The 19,781-nt window shown below is 44.2% G+C and overlaps 1 protein-coding gene across 1 annotated transcript; it reads right to left on the reverse strand.

Annotated features, from left to right (window-relative positions):
* Window positions 1-3,604: 3,604 nt before the first annotated feature.
* Window positions 3,605-11,720, reverse strand: BCDIN3D (BCDIN3 domain containing RNA methyltransferase). Its single transcript, XM_050748396.1, has 2 exons — window positions 11,447-11,720; window positions 3,605-7,320 (listed from the first exon to the last, which is right to left on the reverse strand). The coding sequence occupies exons 1-2, from the start codon at window positions 11,687-11,689 to the stop codon at window positions 6,691-6,693; spliced, it is 873 nt and encodes a 290-aa protein (XP_050604353.1). The 5' UTR covers window positions 11,690-11,720; the 3' UTR covers window positions 3,605-6,690.
* Between the last annotated feature and the right edge of the window lie 8,061 nt (window positions 11,721-19,781).

Raw genomic sequence — 19,781 nt, forward strand, 5'->3', positions numbered from 1 at the left:
AGCATCTTCAATTCTCAGAGGTTGAAACTGTAGCCATTTAGCCATTGGCTGACAAACTGACTCTAGTTTAGAACTCCTGGCAACAGGAGATAGTCAGGTTGGTATCTAGCCTCTCAAAACATTTTTTCTTTTTTTTTTTTTCTCTAGATTGGGTCTTGCTGTGTCACCCAGATTGGAGTGCAGTGGTGTGATCACAGCTCACTGCAGCCTTGACTTCTAGGCTCAAGTGAGCCCCCACCAACTAGCTGGGACTACAAGTGCACTCCACCATACCCAGCTAATTTTTTCATTTTTTGTAGAGACAGGGTCTCACTGTATGCTCAGGCTGGTCTTGAACTCCTGAGATCAAGCGATCCTCCCACTGTGGCCTCCCAAAGTGCTGGGATTATAGATGTGAGCTACCATGCCTGACCTCAAAACATTTTTATAATATGGCTGTTTTCCAGACAGATGAACTCTGAGTGCAATCTCAATGTCTTTCCTGATCAGTAATAGGAAGAAAGAAGCTGTTGTGGCCGGGCGCGGTGGCTCACGCCTGTAATCCCAGCACTTTGGGAGGCCGAGGTGGGCGGATCACAAGGTCAGGAGATCGAGACCACGGTGAAACCCCGTCTCTACTAAAAATACAAAAAATTAGCCGGGCGCGGTTGTGGGCGCCTGTAGTCCCAGCTACTCGGGAGGCTGAGGCAGGAGAATGGCGTGAACCCGGGAGGCGGAGCTTGCAGTGAGCCGAGATCGCGCCACTGCACTCCAGCCTGGGCGACAGAGCGAGACTCCGTCTCAAAAAAAAAAAAAAAAAAAAAAAAAAAAAAGAAGCTGTTGTATAATGTTTGGTCCACTTGCTGTATAGGAATAGATCTTTACTGCTACATGTACATAATTCTCTACGGGACAGTCATGTTCCTTGGATTCTGACAGCATTGCCAGTATGTGCTTTGAAACCTCCTACCTGGCACAGATATGATGAATCTGCTCATATCCTTGAACCTCTTGTTCATCACTTTTCATCATTCGAACATCTTTATTGAATCTATATGCTAAGCACTGTACATAAAGTATTAGATAACTTGTACAGAGTTCATGTGGGGTATGATAAACAATGAGACTGGAAAGGTAAGCAGTGGGTAGACCATCCTTTATCCTAAGAGCAGTGTAGACTTTGAATGGTTTTAAGCAGGAGGGTAGCATAGTCAGATTTGCATTTTAGATCAGTGTGGTTGCAGTGTGGAGGATAGAGAGAGCAAGACTGAAGTCAGGGGGGCCAGGCAAGGTTTTTGTAGTACCTGAGGAGAAAAATGAGAAATGATGTGGTCTGGACTAGGAAAGTGATAGTGGTGATGGGGAGGATGTTGAAATCCCCAAGGGGCATCCAAGTAGAAACATCTCTCCAACTCGTCAGAACTTCCCAACTGTGTGCCTCAGGAAGAGGTTAAGGTGGTGCTGCATATTGGGCTTCACAATTCTCAGGGCAGCACAAGCTTCCTGAGTCAGAGAGCAATCTTGGTTATGCCAGATTGCATCATCCAGCATATAAAACACCATCGTTTTCTATGTGTGTACTGACATGGAAAAGGTTGGGAAGCGCTGCTGTAGGCTGTGGGATAAATAATTCTGAAGCTCAGGAGAGGAATTGGGATGATAGATAAGAGATTTGTGAGTCCTCAGAACATTGGTGGTTACTGAAGTCATGGAGTTGAGGAGATCATGCAAGTAGAGAAAAGAAAAGCTGGAGCAGAACCCCAAGGAACATCAACATTAGAGGGGGGTCTCCAGAGAAGGAGAAAGAAAACTGAATGAACATTGTCACCAGAACCCAAGAAAGGGATTTCCAAAAAAAAAGACCAAATACAGTCAGTCCTTCTTATTGGTGACTTCCACATCCATGCACTCAATCAACCTCAGATCAGAAAAATAAACAAACAAAAAAACTACATCTCTCTGAAGACTAGATCAGCAAAAAAAAAAAAAAAAAAAAAAAAAAAAAAAACTACAGCAATAAAAATGCAAAATTTTAAAAATTTAGGCTGGGCGCAGTGGCTCACGCCTGTAATCCCAGCTCTTTAGGAGGCCGAGGCGGGTGGATCACGAGGTCAGGAGATCGAGACCATCCTGGCTAATATGGTGAAACACTGCCTCTACTAAAAATATAAAAAATTAGCGGGGCGAGGTGGTGGGCGCCTGTAGTCCCACTACTCGGGAGGCTGAGGCAGGAGAATGGCATGCACCCGGGAGGTGGAGCTTGCAGTGAGCCGAGGTCGTGCCACTGCACTCCAGCCTGGGCGACAGAGCGAGACTCCGTCTTAAAAAAAAAAATTAGTGTTAACTATTTGCATAGTATTTACATAATATTACATATTATAAGTAATCTAGAGATGATTTAAAATATATAGGAGAATACCCCTAGGTCATTTGCAAATACTACACCATTTTATGTAAGGGACTTAAGCATCCTTTGATTTTTGTATCCTTGTGGGTCCTGGAACCAATTCCCCATGAATAGGAAGAGATGATTTTTTTGGGCCCGATGTTGCTGAGTCAAGTTGGATCAGGACAGAGACATCCCTACTGACTCTGGTAACTTGTCATTGGAGACTTTGATAAAACCAGATTTTATTTGTTTATTTAAAACAAAGATGGGGTCTCACTCCGTTGCCCAGGCTGTTCTCAAACTCCTGGGCTCAAGCAGTCCTCCCATCTTGGCCTTCCAAAATGCTGGGATTACAGGCGTGAGCCACCCCGCCCAACCTGGCAAAACCAGATTCTGAAGGATTGAGAAAAATGTACAAAGGAAGGAATGGAGACAGGAGGTGTTTAAAACTTTTTGGCTGGGCGCAGTGGCTCACACCTGTAATTCCAGCACTTTGGGGAGGACGAGGTGGGTGGATCACCTGAGGTCAGGAATTCAAGACCAGCCTGGCCAACATGGTGAAACCTGGTCTCTACTAAAAATAGAAAAACGAGCTGTGCGCAGTGGCACGTGCCTGTAATCCCAGCTACTCAGGAGGCTGAGGCAGAAGAATCACTTGAGCCTGGGAGGCGGAGGTTGCAGTGAGCCAATTGTGCCATTGCACTCCAGCCTGTGCAATAGAGTGAGACTGTCTCAAAAACAAAACAACAACACAAACAACAACAACAAAAAACTTTTCTAAGATTTTGGCTATGCTGTGAAGGAAAAATTAGGCAGATAGATGGGTGGTACAGTGAGAGTTATTTTAGAAAACACTCGCTACTTTAAAAAATTATTCATTTAAGATTAGTTTGTATAAAAAGTAATATGTCCATATGTTTTAATAATCAAATAATACAGAAGCAATTATTTGCTGCATTTCTTACCCCCAGCAATGAGCCATTTTAACTTTTTGGCTGATTCTTCTATATGACTAAATATGCTTATACTGCCATTCCTTTTTTTTTTTTTTTTTTTGAGATAGAGTCTCACTCTGCTGTTCAGGCTGGAGTGCAGTGGCATGATCTCGGCTCACTGCAACCTTGCTTTTCAGGCTCAAGCAATCCTCCCACCTCGGCCTCCTGAGTAGCTAGGACTATAGGTGCATGCCACCATGTTCAGCTAATTTTTAAATTTTTAAATTTTTCTGTAGAGATGAAGTCTTATTGTATTACCCAGGCTGGTCTTTAACTCCTGGGCTCAAGTGATTCTCCCGCCTTGGCCTCCCAAAGTGTTGGGATTACAGATGTGAGCCACCGCACCCGACCTGAGGACCTCATTTTTATGGGCACTAATTACACATCCTTTTTGAAACCAACTGCCACAGACGTGAAATACAGTGGTTCCTCCCAACAGGTCAGGTAACTGCTCAGCCAATCTCTTACTAGGGAACAGGTCAGGTTCGGATGCTGAAGCATCTCCCAAAGCTTTTAGTTATTGAGGACTTCTTTTTTTAAGACAGTATCACTCTATTATCCAGGCTGGAGTGCAGTGGCATGATCTTGGCTCACTGCAACCTCAGCCTCCTGAGCTCAAGTGATCCTGCACCTCAGCCTCCCAAGTTACCAGACTACAGGTGCGTGCCACCACTCCCAGCTAATTTGTGTGTGTGTGTGTGTGTGTGTGTTGCAGATTCGGGGTTTTGCCATGTTGCCCAGGCTGGTCTCAAACTGCTGAGCTCAAGTGATCCACCTGCCTCAGCCTCCCAGTGTTGGGATTACAGGCGTGAGCCACTGCACCTGGGTATTTCTTAATTAGCCATGTTGGACAAAGCTCCTGTGTATCCTTCTGGTCACTGAGGTTATTTTCTGTTATCAAGGAGTTATCTGGGAAAGGTGCCACTTGGCTTTGTAAGCCAGTCTCACTGTAGTCAGAATCCATGTATTAGTTTTGTAGTGTTGCTCTAAGAAATCACCAAAAAACTTAGTGGTTTAAAATACTGATTTATTCTCTTACAGCTCTGGAGATCAGAAATCTAAAATCAAGGTGTTGGCAGGGCTGTTCCTTCTGGAGGCTTCAGGGGAGAATACATTTCCTTGCTTTTGCTAACTTCTAGAAGCCACCTGCATTCCTTGACTTGTGGCCCTTCTTCACATCACTCCAACCTCTTGCTTTTGTCATTACATCTCCTACTGTGGTCAGCTCTCCCTCTGCCTCCCTATTATAAGAACACTGATGATTGCACTTAGGGTCTATTCTGATCATCCAGGTTAATCTACCGATCTCAAGATCCTCAATCTCATTTGCAAAGCCCCTTTTGCTATCTAAGGTAACATTCACTGGTTTCAGGGATTAGGTGGACATCTTGGGGAACCATTATTCATCCTACCATAGCGCCACGTATGTTTCTGTGCACTGCCTTGGTGGAGTGAGAGGAGAGCACCTAGCAGGGTTACAAGGTTTCAAAGTGTTCCTAAATTAAGATCTTGTGGGTAAACTCAGCTCTGTAACTACTGTGATAACTGAGACCATCATAAACTGGCCTCATTTCTATTAGCTCCATATCCCTCCCTGCCAACACTGCTTCCTTTAAAATGTTCTGTAGCACTGAGGCTGGACTCCTTATTACTTCATTATCCTGAAAAACAAGTTATTCGAGATAGTAAGATGCATGTTTTCTACAAGGTGAGATGTTTTTCTCATAAGCCTCTGGTCTAACAAGTGCAGTTGTGGTCTGCAGCATGCTCACACAGTGTAATAGCACCTTATTTTTCTTTATCACTCTATATTCTGCAAAATACCTTCACATCCTTAGGAAATTTGGGCATAGGAAAAGGAAAGTGGTGTTATTTCAGTTGTACAGATGAGTAAACTGTGGCTGTAAGGCAGAGAATGGATTGTAAGGTAGATGACTTTAATATAGGAACCCCCCACCAGGCACTGGACACATGGATGGAATGAAACGTACATGTAATTGATAGAATTTGCTGCTGGACTTTGTGAGCATTTAAATGTGGGGAATGTAAGTGAGAAAATCAACTGAGGTTTCTAGCTTAAGCAATGAATACTGTAATGAGCTTGCTTTTGAGATATGTTGAATCTGATGTACCTAAGAACTAAGGGATATAATGACAAAACAGGAAAAATGCTAGTCTGGGACTGTGGATGTAGGGCTACCAATATATTTGGGGACCATAAGCATGCAGGTAGTTGTTAAAGTCACAGGGAAGAACTCATACCAGGAAAAATACATAGAGGAGGGCTGAATGGAACCATAAGCACTCAAAGTATGGTCTACCTCTGCTTGCCTCAGAATCATCTGGGGGAGCTGTTAAAAACAGATGCCTCATTGTTAATGTACTTAATGTCACAAAAATTGTATACTTTTAAAAAAATTATTTATCTTTTAATTTTTAATCCAGTTTTTGATGGGATTTCCACATGTTCTGAAAAACTATACTTAAAAACGGTTAAAATGGTAAATTTTATGTATATATTACTATAATAGAAAAATGCACAAACAAAAAACAGAAAATAGATTCCTTTTTTTTTTTTTTTTTTTGAGACGGAGTCTCGCTCTGTCACCCAGGCTGGGGTGCGGTGGCCTGATCTCTGCTCACTGCAAGCTCCGCCTCCCGGGTTTACGCCATTCTCCTGGCTCAGCCTCCCGAGTAGCTGGGACTACGGGCGCTCGCCACCTCGCCCGGCTAGTTTTTTGTACTTTTTAGTAGAGACGGGGTTTCACCGTGTTAGCCAGGATGGTCTCGATCTCCTGACCTCGTGATCCGTCCGTCTCGGCCTCCCAAAGTGCTGGGATTACAGGCTTGAGCCACCGCGCCCGGCAGAAAATAGATTCCTAAGCCACATTCCAAACCTGAATTACTAAGGTTTTGCCCAAAGTCAGGCCTAGCAAGTCCAGAATCCTGAAGAAACCAGGTAAGATTCAGAGAGCCCAGGAACTGATATATTTTAAGACTAGCCTAGTTTTATCTTTATAAATAATCCCCCAAAGCAGCCCCCTCCATAACCCATAACTAGGACCACTTTTCCTAGGCCATCCCAATCCAGATACCCTAGCTCACCACTCCACAGATTCATTCTCCACAAGATTTGTTCCAAACAATGGGGAACAGATACCGATTCTTTGAATTATATGCCTTGGACATTTTACCAAAAGCTCCTGCCAGGTTTTGAGGCTGCCTGATTGTTAAGGAGTTAAGGAGAATGAACATAATTCTCAATATAAAACTCTTTCAGTATCTCTTTCTTGGTCTTCTTGCCCTCCCATCTCACTGCTTCTGGAATCATAATCTGTTCTTTTCTTTCCCTCTTTCTATCAGTGATTCAGGGATTGGATGAGTCTCTATGGTTTGTTTTGCCCTGAAGAACAGAAGGCTTCTGTCCCAACTGGTGTTGCCAAAGCAACATATTAATTCCATGCCATGATCCTGGGTCAAGATCTGCACAATCTGATTGGTCATATCACCTCGGATGGCAAGGGAGTGGAAGTGGTCAAAATCATGGAGTCCCAGCTTTCGGAGACGCCTTGCAGCTGCCCGGTAACACTTCCAGGGTTGGGGCTCCACAAGGAGGTAGTGGCAGAGGGAGGAAAGATGGGCCAGGAACTCCCACAGGCCATGGTCTCCGTGGTTCAGATGAATCCACATGGTTATTGACATACAGAAGCCAATGTCAAAAACTGAACGTCCAAATTGGCTTAAGAAAGAGCTCAAGAGAACCTTCCTTTTCCTTTGATTCATGAAGTCCAGGGTAATAAAGGTCAAGGCATCAGGAAAAGGACATTCTTTTTCGGCTCGCTTCACCAGGACTGGATCTATGTCACAGCAGAGGAGCCGGAGTTCTCTTGAGGCATCTGAGCAGGTCTCCCCGTCAGGTAGGGAGAGGAAGTGTTTGTATAGAGCCACACTTAGATCCTAGAGGAATCCAAAAGAGCTTTGTCACTACAGTTCTCAACCAATGAACAGAAGAGAAATCTATATCATTCTCCCACTGAGAATGCCACTTACCTCTGGCTGTACAGGATGTGAGGTTCCTAAACCATAACCTAAAGAGGTTGTGCAAAAAGTTTTCCACAGAATAGGCTCTCAGTGCCCTCCAGGGGTCACATGCTGTAATGCATCATCCCCATATTTTCCTGACACTGATGATAGATTGGGTTGTAGTTCAAAGTTATAGCTAAATGGATGCAGCAAAGGAGCCTACAGCAGTATTTCCCAGCTTAAGTAATATGCTGATAAACTCACTCTTTTTCTGGGTATCTCAAGACCCCAGGGAGGAGGAAAGGGGTCCAGAGGCATAACCAGTGTCTCTTATGAAGGAAGTGAGGAATACAGCAAACACCATCTTATAAAAACCTGCTTCTCAGACCTGTGGTGGGGGAAGTCTGGATTCCAAAGTCCTCATTTAGCCTTCACTACAGCTTCAATTTTACTGTCTTAGGATTCATCACCTCCTTCTGAGACATTCTGCTTCTATAACCATCATTGCTAAAAGTCACTGCTAACAACCTTCTAGACAAGTCTAATGATTTGTGATTTTTACCACATTAGCACCTTTTTACTCTTAAGTCACCATCTCCTTTCTCTAACTTTGAATTCCTTTTTTTTTTTGGAGACAAAGTCTGGTTCTGTCACCCAGGCTCGAGTGCAATGGCGTGATCTCGGTACACTGCAACCTCTGCCTCACAGGTTCAAGCAATTCTCCTGCCTCAGCCTCCTAAGTAGCTGGGATTACAGGCACACATCACCACACCTGGCTAATTTTTGTTTTTAGTAGAGACCGGGTTTCGTCATGTTGGCCAGGCTGGTCTTTAACTGACCTCAAGTGATCCACCTGCCTTGGCCTCCCAAAGTGCTGGGACTATAGGAATGAACCACTGCACCTGGCCTCTTTGATTTCTATAACCATTATAACTAACTCAAATTTGTGTTTTTCCACATAGTATTTTCCAGGCATTTTTCTGTTTACTATTTTATTTGCTTGGTGTAACAAGCATGTGAGGAAAATATTTATTTATGCCTTTTGTGCAGGTGAAGAAAATGCACAATGGAAGCCACCCAGATGTCCAATGATAGTGGCATAGTCAAATCAATGTGGTATAATCATGAAGATAGAATACTAAGTAGCAGTTAAAAATGAAGACACAGGCTGGGCGCGGTGGCTCACGCCTGTAATCCCAGCACTTTGGGAGGCCGAGGGGGACGGATCACGAGGTCAGGAGATCGAGACCATCCTGGCTAACACGGTGAAACTCTGTCTCTACTAAAAATACAAAAAATTAGCCGGGCGTGGTGGCGGGCGCCTGTAGTCCTAGCTACTCCGGAGGCTGAGGCAGGAGAATGGCGGGAACCCGGGAGGCGGAGCTTGCAGTGAGCCGAGATCGCGCCACTGCACTCCAGCCTGGGTGACAGAGCGAGACTCCATCTCAAAAAAAAAAAAAAAAAAAAAAAAAAATGAAGACACACAGCTTGGTGCACAGCATGGACGATTTTCACAAATACATAATGTTGAGAAGAAAAAGCAAGCCGTAACAGAAAATATATGACAAGCATCCACTTACATGAAGCTCAAAAATGGGTGAAATTAAACTACATCATTCAGGGAAGAAAAACAGTACACTATAAAGAAAAGCAAGGAAACAATAGAAGGCTAGTTGTTACCTCTGGGTAGAGAATAGAGGTTTATGAACAGGAAAAGGAACTTTTGGGGAACTTGTGGGGTGCTGACAACGTTTATTCTTTTTTTTTTTGTTTTTGAGACAGGGTCTTACTCTGTTTCCCAGGCTGGAGAGTGCAGTGGCGTGATCACTGCAGCCTTGACTTCCCAGGCTCTAGAGATCCTCCTACTTCAGCCTCATGAGTAGCTGGAACCACAGGTGCACACCATGATGCCCAGTTAATTTTTGTATTTTTGGTAGGGATGAGAGTTTGCCATGTTGCCCAGGCTGATCTCGAACTCCTGAGCTCAAGCAATCCACCAGCATCAGCCTCTGAAAATGTTGGGATTACAGGCGTCAGCCACTGCGCCCAGCAGTTTTTTGGGTTTTCTGTTGTTGTTCTATTTGAGACAGGGTCTCACTTTGTCACCCAGGCTGGGGTATGTAGCACAATCAAGGCCCACTGCAGCCTTGACCTCCTGGGTTCAAGCGATCCTCCTCCCTCAGCCTCCCTAAGTATCTGGGACTACAGACGCCCACCACCACACCTGGCTAACTTTTTTTAGAGATGGGGTTTTGCCATGTTGCCCAGGCTGGGGAAAGAGTTTTTTAAATTGAAAAAAAAAAAAGCACCCATAAATTATGGTACATCTATCCAATGAAACATTAGGACGCTGCTAAAAAAAGAATGCGGTTATATAATCTCAGAATTAAAAGCTACTAATAGTGTGTTACCATTTATAAAATTAAAGGGGGGTATTTATACATAAATGCTGGTATACACACAGGACTGTGTGGGGGGAAAAGGAGGATTTAGGGTTGGGAGTAGAGACTTTTTACTATTTACCCCTTTGTAGTTTGAATTTTTTTGTTTTATCAAGCGCAAGCATTTTTTTTCCCTTTTCTGACTACAAAGATCCAGAAGAGAAAGCATTTTTTAAAAAGTGCAAAACAGAAAGCTCCATAAACGTACAGCCAGGTTTGGGAACCACTACCCTAGTTAGCTGCCAACTATGTCTTTACCTCTCATGTGTATACTACTCTTAACTTTAAAATCTCTGGTGGTTTCCTAATGCCTTTCGTGAAATCCCAAGCCTTAACCTCAGTCTCTCTTTTCCACCGTTTTCACCCTCTGACTTCCTGTATCATCACAGAGAAGAAATTTTGCAGGGGACACCGGACATCAACCCATCTCCTCATTCCAGTCTTTAAGACTGTATCCAAATGTCCTCCTCCTACTTATCAACTGAGTCCCACAAGGTCTGCAATCGTCCCCCAAAGTCTCTTCTGTGAAAGGACAGCAACACAACAAAACTGTCCCCTGCACTCCAGATGCTGGACTGGAGTGATGGAGGGAGCAGAGAGAGGGTACTAACTTTTGAAGCATTTGCCATGGTAAGTTCAGACTGCCTGCTAGTGTAGGATATCCCAGTGGCTACAAACAGGTGTGGGAGAGACATTTCCTTATTTTGCATGTGGTTTGATTATAATCATTATATGCCTAAGAATAGTTTGCAGCAAGAAGAGTGGCAGTGCCACCCTTCTCCATTCCCTCGGGCAAAATGCTCTATTTGCTTCTCGATCCTCTCCACTGTACTTTGTCAACTCACTGTTTTTGTTTTGCTTTGTTTTTGTGATGGAGTGTCGCTCTGTCGCCCAGGCTGGAGTGCAGTGGGACCATCTCGGCTCACTCCAGGCTCCGCCTCCCGGGTTCACACCATTCTCCTGCCTCAGCCTCCCGAGTAGCTGGGACTACAGGCGCCCGCCACCACGTCACCTAATTTTTTGTATTTTTAGTAGAGACGGGGTTTCACTGTGTTAGCCAGGATGGTCTCCATCTCCTGACCTTGTGATCCGCCCGCCTCGGCCTCCCAAAGTGCTGGGATTACAGACGTGAGCCACCGCCCCGGCCTACTCACATTTTTTAAATAAACATGCAGGTCCTAGGGTCTGTCCTGTACTGTATAGCACACGAGTCTCAATATCAGGCATGATTCTGTCACCCTTGGCTTTTCTCTCCCAGTAAACCAAACCTAACCCCATGTTCCCAAACGTGTGTCTCTGGAAGCCCCCTCTCCCCAGCCAAAGCGCCAGGCACGCTGGACAGAGGCCACCCTAGATACAGGGACCGTCCCCACCTGGGGTCTGGCCCTTAAATAGAAGTGGGAACGTAGTCGACAAAGACTCCTCTCCAAGAGAGATTCCTAAGACAGATGGTGGAACCCTGGCGGGCAGGCATCAGCAGCACTGGCAAGGTCAACGCCACGCTTTATACTCGATTTGGGGAAGTTTTGATGGGTGTGAGCCCAGGCCAGAACCACAGTGGATGTGTAGGCAACCAACCGCTTGGTTCCGGATGCTCCAATCCCTCCCCTGTCACTCACCCCGGAGTTACACCCCACGTCGAGCCCCAGAATCGGCCCGTTCTCGGGACTCTGAGGAAAGAGCTGTCGAAGCAGCTCCGGGGGCAGGAGGCGGAGCCGTTGCTCCGGAGGGTGGAAGCGAGAATAATGAGGAAAATTTCCGAACGGGGCGGCGCCGGGTTCCAGAACTCGCGGTTCCTCTTCCGCTGCGGTCTCCTTAAGACTCCCTCCATCCAGTTCCGAGGGCACCGCCATTAGCCTCATCACCGCCTCTGGGCCCTGGCGGAACCGGAAGTCGGGAACCTGCGCTCGGCGGGGGCGGGGCGGTGCCAGCGCGCGTGCGCTGAACGGCGAGGGCGGGTGGATCGAATTCTGCGGTGAATCAAAAAGGCTGTCCCGACTTCCTCGCGCTGTGTGCCTGTAGCCGGCGAGCGCGTGGGGCTTGCCTTGTATTATTAAACCCTCATCACAACACTGGGAGGGGATTAGCAATATCATCCACGTTTTACAGGGATGAAACAAGCTCTGAGGGCTAAGTGTCTTGGCCAAACTGACATAGTTTGAAACTTGGGCTGCTTGACCCAGAGCAAGGATAATAGTTTGTTGGGATCTTGGAAATCAATTTTAGTCCGATTTCCTTTCTTTATAAATGCAAAAAGTGAGACCCCAGTGAGCTGAGATCCGGCCACTGCACTCCAGCCTGGGCGACAGAGCGAGACTCCATATCAAAAAAAAAAAAAAAAAAAAAAAAAGTGAGACCCGGAGAGAACTTACTTGTCTGGGGCCATACAGTGAATCTGTGACGAAAGAACTTCCACCCGGTTCAGGAAAGGGTAGCCAGGAGCTGCAGGTCACTTGCGAAGCCGGCCGACTCAGTCCTGTCCCCCAGGGGGAACAGGACCGCGCCTTAAGAGCCAGCACTTAAAGAGTGCTTACCGGGCACCAGACACCCTTCTAAGCTTAGTCAATCCTCTCACTAACCCCATGATTAAATGACCGTATTATTATTCTTTTTATATAGATGAGGACACTGGAGTACAACAAAGTAACTTGTCCAAGATCCTACAGTTAGAAATGATGGTACTAGGATTCGAACCCAGGTAGTTTGGATCCAGAGGATGTACTTGCAATGCTGTGTTATTCTCAACCTTGAGTCTCCTGTACTTACCATGGGCCTGGCACAAAGATGCTCAACAAATGTTGTTGAATGAAAACTCAATAGAGGATACAAGTAGGTGACTAAGGCCAGATCTGTTTGGGGAAAATTTAAATGGAAGGGAGAAAGGATGCAAACTGAAACAGACAGTGGAATGGAGTTGGGCAAGATGTGAGCTAGAGATTGGAAATAACAGAGCTGATAAGGAGAGGAACTGAAGGGTCAACCTAGGTAGCAGGTTCCAGTCAAAAGCCAGCATGGCCCAGAATATCCGTCAGGGTCAACCAAGCATCAACAGAGTTGTGCAGGAACTCCCACCCCCACCCCTGCACCTGGCCCACCCATCTTAAAGAGGTCTCCTGCTCCATGAGGCTGGCAGTTTGGTAAACTTCTTACAAGGCACTGAAGCATGACTCCTGCAAACAGTGCCGTCAGGAGTTAAAATAAGCACTGTTTTCCTCTCAGTTTTTACTTTCTATTTTCTTTTTCTTTTTTCCTTTTTTTGAGACAGAGTCTCACACCGTTGCCCGGGCTGGAGTGCAATGGCACGATCTCGGCTCACTGCAACCTTTGCCTCCCAGGTTCAAGTCAGGTGATAGTTATATGGGTGTTTGCCATAAAATTATTTCAACTTGTCTATGTGTTTGGAAACTTTCATAACAAAATATTGGAAAAAAGGAACATTTAATGCACAAAAAACCCTCTTGAAAATTAACAATATAATAGCAGAAATGAAACACTCCATAGAACAGTTGGAAAATAAGCTAGAGGCAATCTTCCACAAAGTAGAGCAAAAAAAGATGGAAAATGGAAAATAGTAGACAAAAGACAAGGTCCAGCCTAGGAGGTCTCACATAAGAGTTCCAGAAAGGGAAAGCAGAGAGAACTATCTAATTATCCATCAAGGAACTACTATCAAGGAAGCAATTCAGTAAAATTTCCTAGAACTGAAGGGCCCATCAAGTGTCAAGTATAATGGATGAAAATAGTTTCACAAATGACAAAACATGGTGAGTTTTCACAACACTGAGGACAGAGAGGAAATCCTCCTACATGTTTTCAGAAAGATGAAAAACAAAAAGACAGATTTCATACAAAGGATCAGGAATCACGACAGCAGTGGCTCTCTCACCAGTCACAGTGACAGCTGGAAGGCAATGGAACAATGCCTTGAATGTTCTGAAGGAAAATGATTTCTAATTTTCCCTTCTATACACAGCCAAATGATTAATTTAGTTTGAAGACAGAATGAAGGCATTTCCAGACATGCAAGAAACCAAACGCATTGTCTTCTATGAGCTCTTTCTCAGGAAGCTACTGGAGAAAATCTTCCACCAAAATGAGGTAGAAAAACCAGAAGTGAAAGTGTATGAGTGTATGGAACCTAGAAAGCAGGTTTTTAACAGAGGAGAGTTGAAGGAAATCCCCAGGATGGAGATGGAAGGTTATTGAACAGCAGCTGGGCAGCAGATCTTCAGAGTGACCAATGCAGGCTACAGCAGTCAGAAGATTCCAAGAGAGAAGATGGCATCAACAAGATGAAATTGATAAAACATTTAATGGGCTGGGTGCAGTGGCTCACACCTGTAATCCTAGCACTTTGGTAGGCTGAGACAGGAGGATCACTTGAGGCCAGGAATTTGAGACCAGCCTGGTCAACATGGCGAAACCCCATCTCCACTAAAAGCATAAAAATTACCTGGGCCAACGTGGCACGCACCTGTAATCCCAGCTACTCGGGAGGTTGAGGCACGAGAATTGCTTGAACCTTGGAGGCGGAGGTTGCAGTGAGCTGGGATTGCGCCACTGCACTCCAGCCTGGGGGACAGAGTAAGACCCTGTCTCAAAGAAAAAAACGAACAACAACAACAAACCATTTAATGTATCTGAATATATTCAGAGAATATTTACCCACTTAGGGAAGAGTTAAGAAGTTACTAATAGGCTGGGGGCAGTGGCTCAAGCCTGTAATCCCAGCACTTTGGGAGGCTGAGGCGGGCGGATCACCTGAGGTCAGGACCAGCCTGACCAACATGGAGAAACCCTGTCTCTACTAAAAATACAAAATCAGCCAGGCATGGTGGCACATGCCTGTAATCCCAGCTACTCGGGAGGTTGAGGCAGGAGAATCGCTTGAACCCGGGAGGCGGAGGTTGTGGTAAGCCAAGATCGTGCCATTTGCACTCCAGCCTGGGCAACAAGAGTGAAACTTCGTCTCAAAAAAAAAAAAAAAAAAAAAAGAAAGAAAGAAAGAAATTACTAATAAGGACATGAAAAAACTAATCAATTAAACATATAACTAACAACAATGATCAGCTCCCAGAAAAGCAAAATGTTGTGCAAGGAAGGAGAAGTAATCACTGTATACTACATAGTTCAGTGGTCAACAGGTTTACAGTCTTGATAATGTAAACATTGAATATTGATCAATCTGCAATCTTAGTTATAACCAAATCAGAAGGACAGGGTAGGAGTGGCAGGAGGTGGGAAGAATGTGTGTGTGTGTGTGTGTGTGTGTGTGTGTGTGTGTATGTGTGTGTGTGCGTGCATGCCCTTGATTTCCTTCTCTTTGTTTTTAATCCCTTCTGATTTTTTCTCTGACTGACCTTTTGTTTTCTTGTTCAAACTAATGTATTTCCAGCTTTCTAATGCACATATATTAGTTTTATAGTCAGAAACCAATACAGGTTATTACCAAGAAAAGGTTAGGGACCACATCTCTGCATCCTGTTTCCCTTCTTAACTTACCATGGACTTACATCTGTGAATCTTTCTCTATGTTTTTTGAGCCTACTTATGTTTTCAGCATGTGCCACTGCTTGGGCATAATGAATTCCACAAGGTCACCCTGCTGTGCAAAGCATTTCATAGAATCATGGAATCTTACATTTTCATTTATCATTGTTCAAACCCAAGGGATTCCTTGCACTCAAGAATTACACCAGGTGTGTTCAGGGCAGTGAGGCTGAGTAAAAGTCTGTGAAGACAGGTAGTGGATGGAGGACTGGAGTGTTTGGGGTTAGTGGTGGCAGAGGGGCTGATGAAGAAACAGGGAAGGAGAGGACTGGGAAGAGGATATGAAGAACCAAACCCTGCTGCAGACACCAAGGAAGGTGGACCAAACAACTGTGTCCTGCCCCTGCTGAAAGCCCCCAAAGGCTCCCCAGTGCCCACACAATAAAGTTTGAAGGTGTTAAATCAGAGCAGAGCTTCTTGAACTTGAATGCACAAAGGAATCACCTGAACCTCTTATTAAAATGTAGATTCTGGTTTGTTGTTTTTGTTGTTTGAGACAGAGTTTCGCTCTTGTTGCCTAGGCTGGAGTGCAATGGCATGATCTTGGCTCACCACAACCTCTGCCTCCCGAGTTCAAGCAATTCTCCTGCCTCAGCCTCCCGAGTAGCTGGGATTACAGGCATGCACCACCACACCCGACTAATTTTAGTAGAGACAGGGTTTCTCCTTGTTGGTCAGGCTGATCTCAAACTCCTGACCGCAGGTGATTCACTTGCCTTGGCATTCCAAAGTGCTGGGATTACAGGCATGAGCCACTGCACCCGGCCTAAAATGTAGATTCTGGCTGGGCATGGAGGCTCATGCCTGTAATCCCAGCACTTTAGGAAGCTGAGGCAGGAGGACCCCTTGAATCCAAGAATTCAAGACCAGCCTGGGCAACATAGTGAGACCCTGTCTCCACAAAAAATTTTAAAAATTAGCCAAGCATGGAGGTGCATGCCTGTATTCCTAGCTACTCAGGAGGCTGAGGTGGGAGGATCACCTGGGCCATGATTACACCACTGCACTTCAGCCTGGGCAATAGAGTGAGACCCTGTCTCTAAATAACTAAATATGTGTAGATTCTGATTCAGAAGGCCTGTGGTGGGCCTGAGGGTCTGCATTTCTGACAAGCACACAGGTAATGCACTCTCTTTGAGCAGTGAGGCCTCAGAGGACTCAAAAACTCCTCTGAGACTGACTTCCTGTCTATTCCTTCATCTTCCCCTGCACTCCCCACCCCATCCCAACATCTCTGTTCCAGCCATACTGAACCACTCACAGTGCCCTGAGTGTGCTGGGTGGGAACTCCATGTCCTCACATGTACTGTTCCCTGTGCCTGGAATCTACCCTCCCTGCACAACTCCCACTTTCCTCAAGACCCAGCTTATGTGTGTCCTCTTTTGTGAAGACTTCACCAGCTACTCTCCTTCAAAGAGAGTGAATATTTTCCTTCCTCTATCTAGATGAATGTCTGTTACTGCATTTGTCACACAATACTGCAATGTTTGATTTACTGTGAACTCATGGAAAAGAGTGACCACATCTAGCCTTTGTATCCCCAGCATCTGGCACGATGCCGGGCAGCTAAAGGAATGCTACCTTAATGGGTGGAGGCTCTTTACACATAAAGAAGGAACAGGTTCTCAGTAATGCACAGTTTTACTAAGGGAAGAAAAATAATTCTCAGGAAAGGACATCTGATGTCTCAAGTAGTTGATACATGGTGAGTATCACTAATTACCTGTATTCCTGCCATCATCCTTCCCTCCTTCTTTCTTCCTTCCCTCCTTTCCTTTATATCTGTTTATTTTTTGAGTTTCTCTTTACAGTATATTTTAATACCCAAGTTATAGAATTCTTTCAGTATAGAAAAATTAGTAAACCTAGATAAGCTACAAGAAAAGACCTATTCTTACCCAACCTCTGGAGATAATAATTAACCTTAAAATTTCAAAAAATTTGTAGGTACATAGTAGGTGAATGTATTTATGGGGTACATGAGATATTTTGATACAGGCTATAATGATCACATCAGAGTAAATGGAGTATCCATCAATTTAAGCATTCATCCTTTGTATTTCAAACAATCCAATTTTAGTTATTTTTAAATGTACAATAAATTATTGTTTTAATTATTTGTAAGTGTACAATAAATTGTTGTCGACTACAGTCACCCTGTGGTGCTATCAAATACTAGACCTTGGTCATTCTAACTATATTTTTGTACTAATGAGTACCATCCCCACTTCCACATTCCCCACTACCCTTCCCAGCCTCTCATAATCATCCTTCTACTCTATATCTCTATGAGTTCAATTGTTTTAATTTTCAGCTCCCAGAAATAAGTGAGAACATGCAAAGTTTGTCTTTCTGTGCTTGGCTTATTTCCCTTAACATAATAACCTCCAGTTCCATCCATGTTGCTGCAAATGACAGGATCTCATTCTTTTTTATGGCTGAATGGTACTCCATTGTGTATATGTACCACATTTTCTTTATCCATTCATCTGTTGATGGACATTTACTTGGCTTCCAAATCTTTTTTTTTTTTTAGACAGAGTCTTGCTTTGCTTTGTCGCCAGGTGGGAGTGCAGTGGTCCGATCTTGGCTCATTGCCTCCACCTCCTGAGTTCAAGCAATTCTCCTGGTTCAACCTCTCGAGTAGCTGGGACTACAGGCACGCATCACCATGCCTGGCTAATTTTTTGTATTTTAGTAGAGATGGGGTTTCACCATGTTGGTCAGGCTGGTCTGGAACTCCCGACCTCAGGTGATTAGCCTGCTTTGGCCTCCCAAAGTGCTGGGATTACAGGCGTGAGCCACTGCACCCGGCCCCAAATCTTGGCTATTGTGAAAAGTGCTGCAATAAACATGGGAGTGCAGATACCTCTTTGATATAATGATATCCTTTCTTTTGGGTATATACCTAGTAGTGGGATTGGTGAATCATATGGTACCTCTATTTTTAGTTTTTTGAGGACCCTCCAGACTGTTCTCCATAGTGGTTGTAGTAATTTACATTCTCATCCACAGAGTATGAGGGTTCCCTTTTCTCCACATCCTCGCCAGCATGTGTTATTGCCTATCTTTCGGATGAAAGCCATTTTAACTAGGATGAGATGATATCTCATTGTAGTTTTTGATTTGTGTGTCTCTGGTGATCAATGATGTTGAGCACCTTTTCATATACCTGTTTGCCATTGTATGTTTTCTTTTGAGAAATGTCTATTCAGATCTTTTGTCCATTTTTAATTGGATTACTAGATTTTTTTCCTATTGAGTTATTTGAGCTCCTTATATATTCTGGTTATTAATCCCTTGTCAGATGGATAGTCTGCAACTATTTTTTTCTCCCATTCTGTGGGTTGTCTCTTCACTTTGGTCATTGTTTCATTTGCTGTGCAGAAGCTTTTTAACTTGATGTGATCCCATTTTTCCCATTTTTGCTTTGGTTGCCTGTGCTTGTGGGGTATTACTCAAGAAATCTTTGCCCAGCCCAATGTGCCGGGGGGTTTCCCCAATGTTTTCTTTTAGTAGTTTCATAGTTTGAGTCTTAGATTTAAGACTTCAATCAATTTTGATTTGATTTTTGTATCTGGTGAGAGATGGAGGCCATTTCATTGTTCTGCATATAAATATCCAGTTTCCCAGCACCATTTATTGAAGAGAATGTCCATTCCCTAATGTATGTTCTAGGCAACTTTGTTGAAAATGAGTTCACTGTAGATGTATGGATTTATTTCTGGATTTTCTTTTCTGTTCCATTGGTCTATGTATCTGTTTTTATGCCAGTACCATGCTGTTTTGGTTACTATAGTGGCTCTGTAGTATAATTTGAAGTCAGATAATGTGATTCCTCCAGTTTTGTTTTTTGCTCAGGATAGCTTTGCCTAACTAACACTTTAATATATATCCATCTAGAGGTTTTCTCTATTCATAAATAAACATAAAATATGTGTGCATATATATATTTAGTCAACATTAAACTAATTAAGTAGTTTTAATATTACTCACTCAAATATTACAACTGTGAGGATAGCCTCCTTTGGAGGTGCCATCAGAAACCTACATTTCAGAACATTTTTGAGGAATACAGGCCATTTAGTTTGCCGAATATCCTTCAGTTTGGTTTTTTTTCTTGTTATTGGTTGTTTTTTTTTTGAGACAGAGTCTTGCTTTGTTGCCCAGTGGCGTGATCTCAGCTCACTGCAACCTCCGCCTCCCGGGTTCAAGCAATTCTCATGTTTCAACCTCCCAAGGAGCTGGGACTGCAGGCGCACGCCACCATGCCCAGCTAATTTTTGTATTTTTAGTAGAGATGGGGTTTCACCATGTTGACCAGGCTGGTCTCGAGCTCCTGACCTCGAGCTCCTGACCTCAAGTGATCCACCCGCCTCAGCCTCCCAAAATGCTGGTATTAC

The sequence above is a fragment of the Macaca thibetana genome, chromosome 11 (assembly GCF_024542745.1).
Source record: "Macaca thibetana thibetana isolate TM-01 chromosome 11, ASM2454274v1, whole genome shotgun sequence".
NCBI classification, from domain to species: Eukaryota; Metazoa; Chordata; class Mammalia; order Primates; family Cercopithecidae; genus Macaca; species Macaca thibetana.

What these genes read in the sequence shown, in the direction of transcription:
- BCDIN3D (XM_050748396.1), bottom strand. Translation starts at nt 11,689, where the DNA reads ATGAGGCTAATGGCGGTGCCCTCGGAACTGGATGGAGGGAGTCTTAAG. An exon ending in ACGTGGGGTGTAACTCCGGG is followed by an intron (nt 7,321 to 11,446) that starts GTGAGTGACAGG and finishes GGATTCCTCTAG; the next exon opens with GATCTAAGTGTGGCTCTATA.